Source organism: Eptesicus fuscus, chromosome 14 (genome assembly GCF_027574615.1).
Source record: "Eptesicus fuscus isolate TK198812 chromosome 14, DD_ASM_mEF_20220401, whole genome shotgun sequence".
Lineage (NCBI taxonomy): Eukaryota > Metazoa > Chordata > Mammalia > Chiroptera > Vespertilionidae > Eptesicus > Eptesicus fuscus.
Window position 1 is genome coordinate 61467734 of NC_072486.1, and position 13417 is coordinate 61481150.

General features: G+C 41.6%; 1 protein-coding gene across 1 annotated transcript in view; it reads left to right on the forward strand.

Moving 5' to 3' along the window:
- Nucleotides 1-13417, forward strand: part of COPG2 (COPI coat complex subunit gamma 2) — a 184763-nt gene that overhangs the window by 2905 nt on the left and 168441 nt on the right. Inside the window, exon 4 of the mRNA XM_054726471.1 lies at nt 2350-2421. Coding sequence (XP_054582446.1) covers nt 2350-2421 — 72 coding nt within the window. The remainder of the gene's footprint in view (nt 1-2349; nt 2422-13417) is intronic.

The following is a 13417-nucleotide window of genomic DNA, read 5'->3' on the forward strand; positions in this document are numbered from 1 at the left end:
AAATGTATTTATTTTTTTGTTCTTGTTGATTTAAAACATTTCATAAAATTTCTAGGGCCTTAGAAAATGTGATTTTGTTTCACACACACACACACACGCACACACACACACACACACACACACACACACCCTCACACTCTCTGATGGTTTACATATGGTGCTAAGAAGACTGTGGTTTCCAGTTTAATTCCATGAGAATATTTCATCTTTACTATGCTTCATGACTGAAGACTTCATCTAGAGACATAATAAAGTTTTATAGTATGCAAATGGAGATTGAGCAATGAGTACATAGTTTTTTTGTTGTTGTTAATCCCCACCTGAAGATACTTTTTCCATTGATTTTAGAGAGAGTGGAAGCGAAGGTATTTTCCATTGATTTTTTTTTCTTTTTTAGAGAGAGTGGAAGGGAAGGGAAAGAAAGGGGGGGGTGTGTGTGTGTGTGGGGAGAGAGAGAGAGAGAGAGAGGGAGAAACATTGATGTGAGAGAGACACATTGATCGGTTGCCCCCTGCACAAGCCCCAACCGGGGCCGGGAATGAAACCCACAACCCAGGTACCTGCTCTTGACTGAGAATCAAACCCAGGACCCTTTGGTGTGTGGGCTGACTCTCTAACCACTGAGTCAAACCAGCCAGGGCCAAGTACATACTTTTAAATAAAGTTCACAAAGCCATATTCCTCTGTGGTATCATATTGGAAACATTTAAGGCACAGTTAGTTTGATTTAATTTTTCATAGCACATGTTGTGTCCAAGTTACCTAAATCCATTATATAAGCAGAGTGTTGAGTAGTTGGTGTTGGTTCTGAGTAGCATATACTTTTGTATTGGCCAATAGCTCTTTGATGGGCAACGCATGTTGAAACATTTAATTATCTTGATAAGGAACTTACCAAGCACAGGCTGATACATGAACAGGTTTGGGAATCATAGTTTTTTCTTTTGCATAGATCTTGGGGGAGCTTAGTGGAAAAATACGTTTAAATTTCTACCAGAGTTAGCATATTTATATGTTTTCTGAGTTTTAAGTCAAGTAGGCACTCAGGTTTTACCAATATGACTGAAAAGTACATGGCCTTCTAGGTGTTCAGGAAGCAGTTAGGAAAGTAAGAGGGAAAATCTCTTGCTGATGAGCAAGTTGGATATTCTGATTAAAGCAATTGTAAACTATTATACTTTGTCTTTCATCCTAAGCTTTCAAAGTGTTTCATCTAAATTGGCTTACTCTTAGACTCATGACAAATAGAGTGAAGATTACTTATATTCTGTGTGAAATTTAAAGTTCTGAAAGTGATTGGGCCTGACATTTTATCGGATTGCTTTAATGAAGACATTACATTGAAATGGCAATGTTTCAGGTAGCCTGTGATCTGCAGTGTTTTGACTGTAAGTGAAATAGGTTATTTAATACCTTGTTACACACACAAAATGTGGTTCTCAGATCAGCAGCATTCTCATTACTGGAAGCTAGTTAGAAATGAAAAATTTTAGGCTTCAGCCCAGAGCCATTGAGTCAGAATCTGCATTTTGGCAAGATCCTCAACTGTTTTATTGAACACATTAAACTTCTGATCCAAAACATGTTTTAGGGGCTTGAGCAAGTATCTTGAGATCTATTAGCAGTCCCTTAAGCCTTTTATTTAACTCACCTGATTCCTGCCCTTTTAGTGGGTTCTTTTAAGTTATGTTTTCTGGATTCCTAATAGTTCTTTTTTTTCTTTTAAATATATTTTTATTTATTTCAGAGAGGAAGGGAGAGGGAGAGAGAAGTAGAAACATCAATGATGAGAGAGAATCATTGATCGGCTGCCTCCTGCACGCCCCCCACTGGGGATTGAACCCACAACCCAGGCATGTGCCCTTGACCAGAATCGAACCTAGCACCCTTCAGTCTGCAGGCCGGCGCTCTATCCACTAAGCCAAACCAGCTAGGGCCCTAATATTTTTTTACAGTTTAATATTTATTATGTTCCAATGAGAATGCCCGGCTTGTGATGGGCATTGGATTATAGAAAGGTATAGCGTATGATCTCTGCTTGTAGGAAGTGAAATAATAACATTGCAATCTGATTAGGAACTCAACTTGCCATCATCTCTACCTCCTTGTAAATCACAGTTCTTCAGGGAAATTAAAACAGTTCCTGCTGTAAAGTTAGAGACCACTATTCTAGAACTTTTATAGCACCTTCTGTGTTACTGAACTATTTTAAATAAGGAGCAGATAAATAGCTATGTCAGAAAAAGCAAAAAGGCCATTGTTTACAAACAGATTTTCCCCCCTGCATTCTAAAAGAATTTTGCAGAAATAAAAAGAAAATCCTTAATTATTGTTTTCAATTTTACTTAGGGGGAACACTTTGGAACTATAGAAGCTACAGAAGCCTTCTTTGCCATGACTCGATTGTTTCAATCTAACGATGTAAGTCCTTTTATTTTATTCTTTTAGGCTGAGAAAGCTGCTTTTATTTGTTTTCCTTGGGGAACTCAGAGTGCTCCAAATTAGGGAAGGTTGCTTGAAATGTTTAAAATTACTTTAAAATTGTTTATTTTCCTAAAATGTTCACTAAAGGACCTATGAAAATAAAAGAATGAAGTCTATAGAATAAAGCTACTCACCCATGGATCTACCGTACAGCCATAAAGGCTGTTTCTACCCAGCTTCTGGCATGACACTGCCGAAGTGGACTGGCATGGGAGTCAGCAGACAGAGCTTCCACTTCTCCACATTCTTAGTCAAGTTTCTGGTGGGCGTGGGGTTGCCATTGGTTAGCAAAGCTGCCAACTGAGAAGAGCTGGATGCAGAGTGGGAAAGAGGACATGGAGTGAGTGTAAAGAAGAGTGAGGACAAACTAGAGCTGCCAGAGGCTCCGCATCTGTCTCTCATTACCTTAGACCAGTGGTCGGCAAACTCATTCGTCAACAGAGCGGCAAACCGCGGCTCGCGAGCTGCATGTGGCTCTCGAGCCGCGGTTTGCCGACCACTGCCTTAGACCACCCTGACTTTCAGAGCACAATGGCTGCTGCTTGTCTCCTGTCTTCTGTGGCACATATTTCTCTTTGCCCAGCTCTAGCTCAGAACCATACCAGGGAAGGGGATTCTGGAATATATATTTTCCACCTTCCTGTTGACGTAAATTGTCCAAATCTTGGCAGTCCATTTGGGAGGTATTGCATATCATCACTGGCCACATTTTTTGTCGGACCCCCAGGACCTTCTGGGATTTGAGGCTGGTTATGTGTCTAGATAATGAGAAGTTTGGGAGTGGGTCCTCAGGAACATCAGCAGTCCCTTGTAAGGCAACTATCTCAGGGGAGGCCATTACACATTCTTCAGGCAAAGGGAGATGATTTTCCTCGGACAGAGGGTGGAGAACTACTTGCACTTGCAAAGGAGGCTTGGTGGAATTTAGGGGTTCAAGGTACTCAACTGCATCAGAGTCTGCCTATATGTCTCCATTCCAATTTTCAGGGCCCCAGCTCCTTCCCAGTCAAGGTCCTAACTTTAACATAAGATGCCCTACAAGGGTGTGAATTGAATTTGCATTGTAATTCAGCCTGCAGAGTATGCCTTTCAGCAATCTCAGCCCTGTGTCCATATGACATAGGCTTCTTATTAAAGCAATATAGAACATTTCTAGTCACTTACCCAGACCTTGAGCTGTGAATTTAAAACTCGGAGCTCATTTTCTTTTACCAAGTTCTCCAGTGTAGTACTTAGAAGCAACTAACCCATTATACAACTCATTTTTTAAAAAATGTTCTGTGGCAGCAACTACTGGGTCAAAGCCTTTTATAGGTTCTTCATTATGCTTGTCTGAGGTGATAATTTAAGTATTTTGCCATTGCATGCCATGGACTACTAGTGTCCCCTTTACCACTAGAAACAGGGTCATTACATCCCTCTCGCAATCCAGGACCACTGGCTTCTAACCACTCACCTGCTTGCCTGCCTGATTGCTCCCAACTGCCCTCCCCTGCTGGCCTGGTCACCCCCAACTGCCCTCCCCTGCAGGTCTGGTTGCTCCCAACTGCCCTCTCCTGCTGGCCTGATCTCGCCCCCAACTGCCCTCCCCTGCCAGCCTGATCTCGCCCCTAACTGCTCTCCCCTGCCAGCCTGATCTGACCCCAAACTGCCTCTGCCTTGGCCCCCACCACCATGGCTTTGTCCAGAAGGAAGTCAGACATCCGGAAGATGGCCGGTTGACCTGGTCTAATTAGCATATTACCCTTTTATTAGCATAGATTATTAGAGGAATTAGATTAGAATGCTTGGCATTTCGAGCTATTCGAGTAGAGCCAAGAAAAAGGACTATTATAAAAGTTATGGAAAAAGAACCCACTGAATGGATGAATATATTTGCCAATGATACATCTGATAAGGGTTAATATCCAAAATTTATAAAGAACTTATAAAGCTCAACACCAAAAACCCAAACAATCCAATTTAAAAGTGGGCAAAAGACCTGAATAAACACTTCTCCAATGAGGACATACAGATGGCCAATAGACATATGAAAAGATGTTCAACATCACTAATCATCAGAGAGATGCAAATTAAAACTGCAATGAGATAACACCTCACACCTGTTAGAATGGCTATCCTATCTAATAAAGAGGGAATATGTTAATTGACCCTCACACCGTCGCAAAGATGGTGGCCCCCACAGCCAATAAGGAGGGAATATGCTAATTTGACTGCCACACCCTCAAAGATGGCGGTGCCCACAACCACAAGATGGTGGCGCCCAGTCCCCTCAGCCCCGCCACGCATCTGCCTCTGGAGTCTCCCAGTCCCCTCAGCCCCCCAGCCGCCCAGGGCCGGCCCGAGGCGCAGGCAAGCCTCAGATGTCAGCTCCCCAGCTGCCCAGGGCCACCCGAGGCTCAGGTAACCAGGCCAGCTGAGGCTTGCGCTGCCGGCAGTGGCAGTAGAAGAGGTGTGATGGGGCGTCACCTTCCCCTGATCACCAGGTCACCTCCCACCCCTGAGTGCTCCCAGACTGTGAGAGGGGGCAGGCCGGGCTGAGGGACCCCTCCAGTGCATGAATTTTCATGCACCGGGCCTCTAGTCATTAATAAATCAACAAACAACAAATGTTGGCCAGGATGTGGAGAAAAGGGAATCCTTGTGCACTGTTAGTGGGAATGCAGACTGGTGCTGTGAACAGTAGGAGTTTTCTTAAAAAATTAAAAATGGAACTGCCTTTTGACCCAGTGATCCCACTGCTGGGAATATATCCTAAGAATCCTGAAACACCAACCAGAAAAAATATATGCACCCCTATGTTCATTGCAGCATTATTTACAATAGCCAAGATTTGAAAGCAGCCCAAGTGTCCTTCAGTAGATGAGTGGATAAAAAAGCTGTGGTACATTTACACGATGGAATACTATTCTGCCGTAAAAAGGAAGAAAATTTTAACCTTTGCAACAGCATGGATGGACCTGGACAACTTTATGTTAAGTGAAATAAGGTAGTCAGAGAAAGACAAGTACTGTATGATTTCACTCATATGTGGAATCTAGTGAACAAACAGGACTACCAAGCAAAATAGAGATAAACTCATAGATAGAGAGCAGGCAGACAGCTCTGGTGTGTGTGAGGAGGTGCTGGGGGTGGGGGGGAGGTGGAAGGATTGAACAAAAAAAAAAAGGGAGAGCTCATGGACATGGACTACAGTGTAGTGTTTGGGCGTGGAGGGATTGGAGGTGGAAGAGGGCATAGAGGGGATAAAGGGTGATGAAAAAATAAAATAAAAATAAATAATTATAAATAAACCAAAAAAAGAAAAAGGGTATGGAGGGCCGTTGTTTCTTTGTGGCTGTGAATTTGTAGGGCAAGTATCTGGTCGTGGGCCTGGGGTTGCTGTTGCTCAGAAGGTGGGCAGTTGGGAGGAGGAGCTGGATATGGAGCAGGGAAGCGGATGCAGAGCAGGGAAGAAACAGAGTGAGGAAAACTTGAAGCCTCAAGCACAGAGGTTGTATTAAAAAAGAAGGCATGACATAGTGTTTTAGGAAATGAATTGCAGCAATGTAGGATTGTTTGACAGGACAGATGGCCCTTGAAGTTAGTTGTCATGAGTTTAAAGGATTACCAGGTAGCATGGTGAATTTTTTCTCCAGTTACAGGCTTCAGGTTCAGGCATGGAATGGTTAGGGTTGGGATTTTGCCAATTTAGTAAAGAGAGAGAGGTGCAAAAAAGTTGAGTAATTGAAGTATTGACTATGGAATCTGTGTTTGGTTAGGAGGCAAGTAAGAACAGGGGCTGATTGAAATAGTCAAACGTTGATAGGATCAGGATGTAGGTCCTGATGGATTGAAGAGTTGTTGGAGTCAGGAGTGGTGGTTGGAGAGTGAAATGCTTGGAAATGAAATTATGAAAGGGATACCCTTATTGATAAAGTCTATGACAATAGAAGTGAGTGATTGCAATAGGAAGAAGGACAGGATCATTGGAGAAGAAGAGCCAAGGAGAAGGACTATTATAAAAGTTTTAATATTATCTGTATGGGTATTAAATTCACCAGTAATTATTAGTGGGGTAGTATTGGAGATAGTGATAATGAACAAGGTAATAATATTTTTTAAATGTTACTTTAAGGGAAGTAACCAGCATCTATATATGCAACCAGGAATGGTGGGAGGTGATAAAGTCTAATGGCATAAGTTTTGAAGCCAGAGCTTTTAAGGGAAGGATTTACAGTGAAAGAAGGCAATACAGTAATTTTGAAAAGACAGTGAGGATCAACTTGGACAGCTTCCCCATCCCTAGGTGTGGTGGGTGAGGGTGATAGGAGAGAAAACTACCATTTGAGAGGGCTGCAGGGGAATCTCAGGGGAGAGCCAGGTTTTAATTAGAGAAAAGATGGGACAGTTCAGAGAAGAGGTAGAATAGAAGGAATTTTGCTGATGGAAGTGCTGGAGAACATGGTGGAGGGGTTTGGGATCTGTGGAAGAGTGGAAGCTGGACTCGGATCAGGTGCTGTACCCAACTGCATGGTGGTGAGTAATGACCAGGATATTTTAGTTTTTTTTTGGGTAATGACTGAGGTAAATAATCATGAATAGCACAGTGTGATTCGTTCAGATGGTCCCTTAGGCAGAATATGGAATTGAGAGTGTGATTTATTGGGGGGAAGGAGAGTTGAGGATTTTGCCAGGAGCATGTGGAGCGCCTTCCTTTCCCAGAGGCTAATTACTATCTTGAGAGTGGTATCCTCCATCCGTGTGTATACAGATGGATTACATATGGTTGCATCCATAATCTAAACAATATTTTTGTGTTTTTGAAAATGAAATATAAATATATCATCTCCATATTATTTTGCAATTTAAAACAGTATGTTTTTAAGATCTACTCATTTGCTACATGTACTTCTACTTTGTTCAGTGTCACTGCTGAATGGAATCCTAGTGTGAATGTACACTATTCCTATTTATTTATCCATCTCCCATAGATATTTGAGTTGTTTCCATTTTTTGCTATTACAAATGATATTACACATAATGTTTATGTACATGTCTTCTTGTGTACACAGTGAGAATTTTTTCTGGGTAGATAGCCTACAAGTAGAATTTCTAGATGTGTTAGCTATTTGATCTTGTCAAATTGATCTTTAAAGGGTTATACTAATATACACAGACTGCTCCAAATCCTTACCTCCTCCTGATAATAACTTTTTATTGTAAGACCTAAAGTATTTGTCATTTAAAAGAGTGATTTTCAACCCTTTTCATCTTATGGCACGCATAAACTAATTACTAAAATTCTGCAGGACACCAAAAAATATATTTTTTGCCGATCTGACAAAAAATAAATAGGTATAATTTTGATTCATTCACACCAGACGGCTATTATTGTGTTGGCTGTTGTCCTTTTTCTATTGGACAGTGTAAGGAAAAAGAGATCAGTGCCCCTGACTAAAGAGTCAGGTATTGCATGTATGTTTTTATTCCTCACACCAGGGTATGTTTACTGATTTTAGAGAGGAAGGAAGAGAGAGAGAGAGAGAGAGAGAGAGAGAGAGAGAGAGAGAGAGAGAGAGAGAGAGAGAAGGGGGGGGAGGGAGGGAGGGAGGGAAAGAAAGAAGGGAAGGGAAGGGAAGGGAAGGGAAAGGAGGGAGGGAGGGAGGAGGAAGGAAGGAAGGAAGGAAGGAAGGAAGGAAGGAAGGAAGGAAGGAAGGAAGGAAGGAAGGAAGGAAGGAAGGAAGGAAGGATCAGTTGCTTCCTGTACGAACCCCAACCAGGAATCGAACCTGCAATCTTTTTGGTATACAGGCCGATGCTCCAACCAACTGAGCACCCGGCCATGGTAGGTATTGCATGTTTTAAAAATTCTTGTGGCAAACTAATTGAAAATCATTGATTTAGAAGAATGTGAGCCCTAGCCAGTTTGACTAGGTGGTTAGAGCATCGGCCCATGGACTGAAGGGTCGCTATTTCCAGTCCATTCATGGTCACATACCTCAGTTGTAGGCTCCATCCCCACTTGGGAGAGGCAACCAGTCAAGACACACTGATGTTTCTCTCTTTCAATCTTTCTAAAAATCAATGGGAAAAAAATCCTCGGGTGAGGATTAACAAAACAAAACAAAACCAAAAAAATAGAAAAGAAAAAAAAAAAAAGAAAAATAGAAGAATGTGAAATGGCATCTCTTTGTGGTTTTAATTTACATTGTCATGATGACTGTTAAATTTGAAACTCTTTTCATATGTTTAGTGACTATTTTACTTTCCTTCTCTGTGAATTATCTGTTCATATTCTTTGCTTATTTATAATCCTATTGATTTGTAAGTTTAAAATTTACTTTTATCTTTTAAAAAATCAGTTTATTAAGTATAACATCCTATCTAATAATAGACAAATATGCAAATTGACCATACCTCCGACACACCCACAAGCCACGCCCACCATCCAATCAGAGCGAGCATGCAAATTAACCCAAACCAAGGTGGCTACAGCCACAGAGAGTAAGGTTTCCTAGGTAACAGAGGAAGCCAAGCTTTCTGCCTGCCCTTGCCAGGCCTAAGCCTCCACTCAAGCTACAAAGTTTCAATTATAGAAGGTAAACAAATTCAAACAAATGGCGTCAGAATGGAGCTTGAGAGAGCAGGCCAGGGTTGCCACCGGCAACAGGGGAAGCAAAGCTTTCCGCACACCCTGGCGGGGCTCACCCGCTTAAGGCAACAAAGTTTCAATTATAACCCCAACACAAATGGCTGCGGGCCTTGGAGGGAGCCCCAGGCTTGGCTCTGCTCCAGGCTACAAAGTTTCAATTGTAGAAGGAAAATAAATTCCAGATACCAGGGCCTCTGCTTGGGTTGCCAGGGGGCGTGGCCTGCCTGCAAACCACCACAGGCCCCTCGCTCAGGCCGCCCCACACCCCAAGGGAACCCCCACCTGATCCGGGATGCCCTTCAGGGCAAACCAGCTGGCCCCCACCCCTGTACCAGGCCTCTATCCTATCTAATAAGAGTAATATGCAGATTGATCATCATTGCAACACACAATATAGCTGCCCCCATGTGATCAAAGATCCTGCCCCCATGTGGACACAAGATGGCCACCACAAGATGGCCAGCAGGAGAGGGCAGTTGGGAGGCACCCGGCCTGCAAGGGCAGTTGGAGGTGATCATTCCTGCAGGAGAGGGCAGTTAGGGGTGACCAGGCCGGCAGAGGAGGGAAGTTGGGGGCAAACAGGCTGGCAGCAGAGTGGTTAGGGGGTGATCAGGCTGGCAGGCAGAAGCGGTTAGGGGCAATCAGGAAGGCAGGCAGGCAAGCAGTTGGGAGCCAGCAGTCCTGGATTGTGAGAGGGCAGTTGAACATCCCTCAAGGGGTCCCATATTGGAGAGGGTACAGGCTGGGCTGAGGGACAACCCCCCTCCGTGCACAGATTTCGTGCACCAGGCCTCTAGTATACAATAAAATTCACCAATTTTAAGTGTTCAATTCAGTGAGTTTGGACCACTGTATAGAGTCATGGAACCATCACCACAGTCATGATATAGAAACTTTTCATCGCCCTGGAATGTGCCCCCATATCCCTTAGTTGTCACTCTTCTCCCTCACTCAACCCCTAGCACCTGGCGATCACTGATTGTCTTTCTGACAACATAGTTTTGCATTTCCTAGATTTTTGTTTAAATTTAATCATATAGTATATAATCTTTTATGTCTTGGTTGTTTTTACTTAGCTTATGAATTTTGAGATTAATTCAAGTTTTTGTGTGTATCAGTAGTTCGTTCATTTTTATTGCTGAGTAGTATTCCATTGTATTGAGGTACTCTAATTTATCCATTCACAGGTTAATGGGTTGTGTCAGTTTATGGATATTACAAACAAAGCGGCTAAAACATTCAAGTACAAGTCTTTGTGTGGATGGACCTGTGTTTTTATTTTGTTTGGTTAATATCTGGAAGTGGCATTGTTGGGTTGGCATTAATTATGAAAGTAGTAAGCAAGTATATGTTTAGTGGCCATTTTACTTTCCTTCTCTGTGAATTGTGTTTATATTCTTTGCTTATTTATATTCCTTCTATTGATTTGTAAGTTTAAAGTTTATTAAGCAAATACATGTTTTTTGCCACCTTTTTATCTTCTTGGGTGAAGTGTCTGTTCAAATCTTTTAATGAGATTGTTTGTTTTCTTATTGAGTTATACAGTTCTTTATATTCTCTGGATAAAAGATCTTTACCAGGTGTTTTATAAATATTTCCTTCCAGTATGTGGCTTGCCTTTTCACTCACTTATCACTGTAGTTTTATTTTTTTTAAAGTATAATTTATATATAGTAAAATTCACCCTTTTTAGGATGAAGTTTTATGAGTTTTTACAAATGCATACAGTAGCATTACCACCACCATAACCAAGATTTAGAACATTTTCATCACTCTAACAAGTTCCCTCCTGCCTCTTTGTATATCTGTTATTCCTCCATCCTCAGCCCTGGGCAACCAGTAATATCACTTCTTAAAGTTTTCCCCCCTTTCTAGGAAGTCATGAGAATGATGTCATACTGTGTGATGCCTTTTGAGTCTTCTTTTCAGTTACTTAGCATTAATGAATTTGAGATTGATCCATGTTATTATTTGTATCAGTAGTTTACTCCTTTTTATTTCATTGTAGTATTTTGTTGTATGGATGTACCTAAGTTTATCTGTTTACCAGTTGAAGGATCTTTGGTTTGTTACCAGTTTTTGTTACCAGGTTATGAATAAAGTTGCTATAAACATTCATATACAAATTTTTGAACCTAAGTTTTTATTTCTCTTGGGTAATACCTGGGAGTAGGATTGCTGGGTCAGATAATAGGTATAAGTATATTTAACTTTGTAAGAAAGTACTAACCCAGTGGTCAGCAAACTCATTAGTCAACAGAGTGGCAAACCACGGCTCGCGAGCCGCATGTGGCTCGCGAGCCGCAGTTTGCTGACCATTGTACTAACCCATTTTCCAAAGTGGTTGCCATTCCCACCATGACTGTATAGTAAATTCTATTTGCTCTGCATTCTGGCCAACACTTGGTATTATCTTGTTTTGTTTTGTTTTTAATCTTAGCCATTATGAGAGTTGTGTAATGGTACCTTGTTGTAGTTTTATTTTGAATTTTCCTAATGACTAATGACCCTCAAGCATCTTTTCATGTGCTTTATTTGTTTTCACATATATTCCATCGTGAAAGATCTGTGCATATCTTTTGCCCATTTTTAATAATTTGGTTGTATATTTTCTTATTATTGACTTTTGAGAGATCAGATTTCATTGTATGGATGTATCTAAGTTTATCTTTTTATCAGTTGAAGGATCTTTGGTTTGTTACCAGTTTTTGTTACTAGATTATGAATAAAACTAGAGGCTTGGTGCTTGAAATTCATGTACGGGTAGGGTCCCTAGGCCTGGCTGGCGATCAGGGCTGATCGGGGCCTTCTGGCTGCCGGCCAGGGCCTTACTTTGCTCTGCACCACCTCCTGGTGGTCAGCGCATGTCATAGCGAGTGATCGCATTCCCAGTCTCCCGGTCAAACTCCCAAGGGGACACTGCATATTAGCCTTTTATATATATATATATACTAGAGGCCTGGTGCAGGAAATTCGTGCACGGGAGGGTGGGGGTCGCTCAGCCCAGCCTGCACCTTCTCACAATCTGGGACTGCTGGCTCCTAACCGCTTGCCTGCCTGCCTGCCTGAGCTCCCCAACCACTCTGCCTGCCTACCTGATTGCCCCAGACTGCTCATCTGCCTGCCTGATTGCCCCTAACTGCTCACCTGTCTGCCTAATCACCCCTAACCACTCTGCCTCCCAACCTGATCCCTCCTAACTACTCACCTGCCTGCCTTATTGCCCCTAACTGCCTCTGCCTCAGCCCCTGCCGCCACGGCTTCGTCTGGAATAATGTCCAGAAGGTCATTTGGCTGTCCGGTCTAATTAGCATATTATGCTTTTATTATTATAGATTGCTATAAACATTCATGTACAAGCTTTTTAATATAAGTTTTTATTTCTCTTGGGTCAGTGGTCGGCAAACCGCGAGCCACATGCGGCTCTTTGGCCCCTTGAGTGTGGCTCTTCCACAAAATACCACGTGCAGGCAAGCACGTACAGTGCGATTGAAACTTCGTGGCCCATGCACAGAAGTCGGTTTTCTGCTCTCAAAAGAAATTTCAATCGTTGTACTGTTGATATTTGGCTCTGTTGACTAATGAGTTTGCCGACCACTGTCTTGGGTAATACCTAAGAGTGGATTGCTGGGTCAGATGATAGGTATATGAAACCTGAAACCTATATAATCTTATTATTAACCAATGAATTTAATTTAAAAAAAGGGAAGAAAAGTCTGCTAAAACTGATGGGGATTGCATTTAATCTAAAGATCAGTTTGAGAAGAATTGACAATGAAACATTAACCAGTGTATATCTTCCTTTATTTAGGTCTCTGATTTATGTCAATAGTATTGTAGCTTTCAGCATACAAGTCTTATACATATTTTGTGAAATTTATCCTAAAGTAGGTAATATTTTTATGCTATTGTATTTCTATTGTTTGTAGGTAGTCTATAGAAATTGATATTTTTATATATTGCTCTATGTCTTGTGATCTTGTTAAATTTAATTATTTGTTCTAGGAGTATTGTGGGGGAGATTCCTTAGGATTTACTTTTCTTTTTCAACCCGTATGCCTTTTATTTGTTTATCTTACCTTTTTTTCTTGCACTGTTATACATACAGTGTGAATAGAAGTCATGGTCTCAGAGACATCTTTGCTTTGTTCCTGATTTTTAGGGCGTTGGTATTTAGTCTTTCACCATTAAGTGTGATGTTAGCTCTAAGTTTTTCAGAGGTGGCCTTTATCAGGTTGAGGAAGTTCCTTTCTATTCCTAGTTTGCTGAAAGATTTTTTTCATGAATGGATATTGAATT